Here is a 4,764-nt window from a genome sequence, read left to right as displayed (position 1 = left end):
TGTCCCCAAGTGCCACCCCAAGGTCCCCAAATGCCACCCAAGGTCCCCAAGTGCCACCCCAGGGTCCCCAAGTGCCACCCCAAGGTCCCCAAGTGCCACCCCAAGGTCCCCAAGTGCCACCCCAAGGTCCCCAAATGCCACCCCAGGGTCCCCAAATTCCACCCAAGGTCCCAAGTGCCACCCCAAGGTCCCCAAGTGCCACCCCAGGGTCCCCAAATTCCACCCCAGGGTCCCCAAATGCCACCCCAGGGTCCCCAAATTCCACCCCAGGGTCCCCAAATTCCACCCCAAGGTCCCCAAATGCCACCCCAGGGTCCCCAAATTCCACCCCAAGGTCCCCAAGTGCCACCCCAAGGTCCCCAAGTGCCACCCCAGGGTCCCCAAATTCCACCCCAAGGTCCCCAAGTGCCACCCCAAGGGTCCCCAAATTCCACCCCAGGGTCCCCAAATTCCACCAAGGTCCCCAAATTCCACCCCAAGGTCCCCAAGTGCCACCCAAGGTCCCCAAATTCCACCCCAGGGTCCCCAAGTGCCACCCCAAGGTCCCCAAATTCCACCCCAAGGTCCCCAAGTGCCACCCCAAGGTCCCCAAATTCCACCCCAGGGTCCCCAAATGCCACCCCAAGGTCCCCAAGTGCCACCCCTGGGACCTTTTTGGTTTTCGAGAGATTTTTGGGGCCAGTTTCGAAATTTTCGGTCGATTTTTGGGGCTGAATTTGGAGCTGATTTTGGTGGATTTTAGGGCGATTTTGAGCTCAATTTTGGGGCAGTTTTATTGATTTTTGGGCGATTTTTGGGTAAATTTTTGGGCAATTTTTGGGCCAATTTTGACCAATTTTATGTCAATTTTGGGCCAATTTTGGCTCAATTTTGGGCCAATTTTATGTCAATTTTAGGACGAGTTTTGGGCCAATTTTGACCAATTTTATGCCAATTTTAGCACAAATTTTGGGCCAATTTTAGAGCAATTTCTGGCCAATTTTATGTGAATTTTAGGACGAATTTTGGGCCAATTTCTACCAATTTTATGTCAATTTTGGGCCAATTTTATGCCAATTTTAGGACAAATTTTGGGCCAATTTTGGGCCAATTTTAGAGCAATTTCTGGCCAATTTTGGGTCAATTTTAGGATTAATTATGGGCCAATTTCTGCCAATTTTGTGTCCATTTTATGTCAATTTCAGGCCAATTCTGTGTCAATTTTGAGCCATTTGTGGCTCAATTTTGGGCCAATTTATACCAATTTTAGGACGAATTCTGGGCCAATTTTGACCAATTTTATGTCAATTTTAGGACGAATTTTGGGCCAATTTTATGTCAATTTCTGGCCAATTTTGACCAATTTTATGTCAATTTTGGGCCAATTTTGTGTCAATTTTAGGACGAAATTTGGGCCAATTTTGACCAATTTTATGCCAATTTTAGGACGAATTTTGGCCCAATTTTGCCCAACTTTATGTCAATTTTGGGCTAATTTTGTACCAATTTTATGACGAATTTTGGCCCAATTTCTACCAATTTTATGTCAATTTTAGGCCAATTTTTGTCCCAATTTTATCTCAATTTTTGCCCCATTTTGTCCCAATTTCATTTCAATTCCGGCCCAATTTTATACAATTTTAGCACAAATTTCGGGCCAAATTTGACCAATTTTATATCAATTCAGGCCAATTTTATGTCAATTTTGGGCCAATTTTGTACCAATTTTATGACGATTTTTGGGCCAATTTTGACCAATTTTATGTCAATTTTGGGCCAATTGTGGCTCAATTTTGGGCCAATTTTATGTCAATTTTAGGGTGAATTTTGGGTCAATTTTGACCAACTTTATGTCAATTTTGGGCCAATTTTATGCCAATTTTAACACAAATTTTGGACCAAATTTGACCAATTTTATCTCGATTTTGGCCCAATTTTTAAGCCAATTTTAACACAAATTTTGGACCAAATTTGACCAATTTTATGTCAATTTTAGGACGAATTTTGGGCCAATTTCTACCAATTTTATGTCAATTTTGGGCCAATCGTGGCTTAAATTTTGGGCCAATTTTAGGACGAATTTTAGGCCAATTTTAACCAATTTTATGTCAATTTTGGGCCAATTTTGACTCAATTTTGGGCCAATTTTAGGACGAATTTTGGGCCAATTTTAGAGCAATTTCTGGCCAATTTTGACCATTTTATGTCAATTTTAGGAAGAATTTTGGGCCAAATTTAACCAATTTTATGTCAATTTTAGGACCAATTTTGGGCCAATTTTGACCAATTTTATGTCAATTTTGGGCCAATTGTGGCTCAATTTTATGTCAATTTTAGGACGATTTTTGTCCAATTTTATCTCAATTTCATTTCAATTCCAGCCCAATTTTATACCAATTTTAGCACAAATTTCGGGCCAAATTTGACCAATTTTATGTCAATTTTGGGCCAATTTTATGTCAATTTTAGGACGAGTTTGGCCCAATTTTGACCAATTTTATGCCAATTTTAGGACCAATTTTTGGCCAATTTTGACCAATTTTATATCAATTTTGGGCCAATTGTGGCTCAATTTTATGCCAATTTTAGGACGAATTTCGGGCCAATTTTGACCAATTTTATGTCAATTTTAGGACGAGTTTTGGGCCAATTTTAACCATTTTATGTCAATTTTGGGCCAATTGTGGCTCAATTTTGGGCCAATTTTATGCCAATTTTAGGACGAATTTTGGCCCAATTTTGACCAATTTTATGTCAATTTTACCACAAATTTTAGGACGATTTTTGTCCCAATTTTATATCAATTTTGCCCATTTTATCCCAATTTCATTTCAATTCCAGCCCCAATTTTATGTCAATTTTACGACCAATTTTGGGCCAATTTTGACCAATTTTATGTCAATTTTGGGCCAATTGTGGCTCAATTTTTGGCCAATTTTACGTCAATTTTAGGACGAATTTTGGGCCAAATTTGACCAATTTTATGTCAATTTTGGGCCAATTTTATGTCAATTTTAGAACGAATTTTGGCCAATTTTAGAGCAATTTCTGGCCAATTTTGACCAATTTTATGCCAATTTTAGGACGAATTTTGGGCCAATTTGACCAATTTTATGTCAATTTTGGGCCAATTGTGGCTCAATTTTGGGACAATTTTATGTCAATTTTAGGACGAATTTTGAGCCATTTTGACCAATTTTATGTCAATTTTAGGACGAATTTTAGGACGATTTTTGGACTAATTTTATGTCAATTTTTGACCCATTTTGTCCCAATTTCATTTCAATTCCAGCCCAATTTTTATGCCAATTTTAGCACAAATTTCGGGCCAATTTTGACCAATTTTATGTCAATTTTGGGCCAATTGTGGCTCAATTTTGGGCCAATTTTAGGACGAATTTTGGGCCAATTTTGACCAATTTTATGTCAATTTTGGCCCAATTTTAGGACGAGTTTTGGGCAATTGTGGCTCAATTTTGGGCCAATTTTATGTCAATTTTAGGACCAATTTTGGGCCAATTTTGACCAATTTTATGTCAATTTTAGGACGATTTTTGGACTAATTTTATGTCAATTTTTGACCCATTTTGTGCCAATTCTGTGTCAATTTTGTGCCCATTGTGGCTCAATTTTGGGCCAATTTTATATCAATTTTAGGCTGAATTTTGGGCCAAATTTGACCAATTTTATGTCAATTTTAGGACGAATTTTGGGCCAATTTTAGAGCAATTTCTGGCCAATTTAGATCAATTTTATGCCAATTTTGGGCCAATTTTATGTCAATTTTAGGACGAGTTTTGGGCCAATTTTGACCAATTTTATGTCAATTTTGGGTCAATTTTAGAGCAATTTTGGGCCAATTGTGGCTCAATTTTGGCCAATTTTATGTCAATTTTAGGACGAATTTTGAGCCAATTGTGGACCAATTTTATGTCAATTTTAGGACAACTTTATGCCAATTTTAGGATGCAGTTTTGGGCCAATTTTGACCAATTTTATGCCAATTTTAGGACCAATTTTAGGACGATTTTTGGACTAATTTTATGTCAATTTTTGACCCATTTTGTGCCAATTCTGTGTCAATTTTGGGCCAATTTTGGCTCAATTTTGGGCCAATTTTAGGACGAGTTTTGGCCCAATTTTGACCAATTTTATGTCAATTTCGGGCCAATTTTGGCTCAATTTTGGGCCAATTTTACGTCAATTTTAGGATGAATTTTGGGCCAATTTTGACCAATTTTATGTCAATTTTGGGCCAATTTTAGAGCAATTTCTGGCCAATTTTGACCAATTTTATGTCAATTTTAGGACGAATTTTGGGCTAATTTTGACCAATTTTATGTCAATTTTAGGACGAATTTTGGGCCAATTTCTACCAATTTTATGTCAATTTTGGGCCAATTGTGGCTCAATTTTGGCCAATTTTATGTCAATGTTAGGATGAGTTTTGGGCCAATTTTGACCAATTTATGTCAATTTTAGGACGAATTTTGGGCCAATTTTCACCAATTTTATGTCAATTTTGGGCCAAATGTGGCTCAATTTTGGGCCAATTTTAGGACGAGTTTTAGGACGAATTTTGGGCCAATTTTGACCAATTTTATGTCAATTTTGGGCCAATTTTGACTCAATTTTGGGCCAATTTTGTGCCAATTTTTAGGACGAATTTTGGGCCAATTTTAGAGCAATTTCTGGCCAATTTTGACCAATTTTATGCCAATTTTAGGACGAATTTCGGGCCAATTTTGACCAATTTTATGACGAATTTTAGGACGATTTTTGTCC

General features: G+C 37.9%; 1 protein-coding gene across 1 annotated transcript in view; it reads left to right on the top strand.

The window, feature by feature from the left end:
* The window catches only part of PFAS (phosphoribosylformylglycinamidine synthase), a 57,962-nt gene extending 54,878 nt beyond the window's left edge, over nt 1-3,084 (top strand). Inside the window, exon 12 of the mRNA XM_077192890.1 lies at nt 3,063-3,084. Within this exon, the coding sequence (XP_077049005.1) occupies nt 3,063-3,084 (22 nt within the window). The remainder of the gene's footprint in view (nt 1-3,062) is intronic.
* Nucleotides 3,085-4,764: the final 1,680 nt, after the last annotated feature.

Source organism: Agelaius phoeniceus, chromosome 36 (assembly GCF_051311805.1).
Source record: "Agelaius phoeniceus isolate bAgePho1 chromosome 36, bAgePho1.hap1, whole genome shotgun sequence".
Lineage (NCBI taxonomy): Eukaryota > Metazoa > Chordata > Aves > Passeriformes > Icteridae > Agelaius > Agelaius phoeniceus.
The sequence above is the reverse complement of the archived record's forward strand: the minus strand, read 5'-3'. Positions and strand labels throughout refer to the sequence as shown.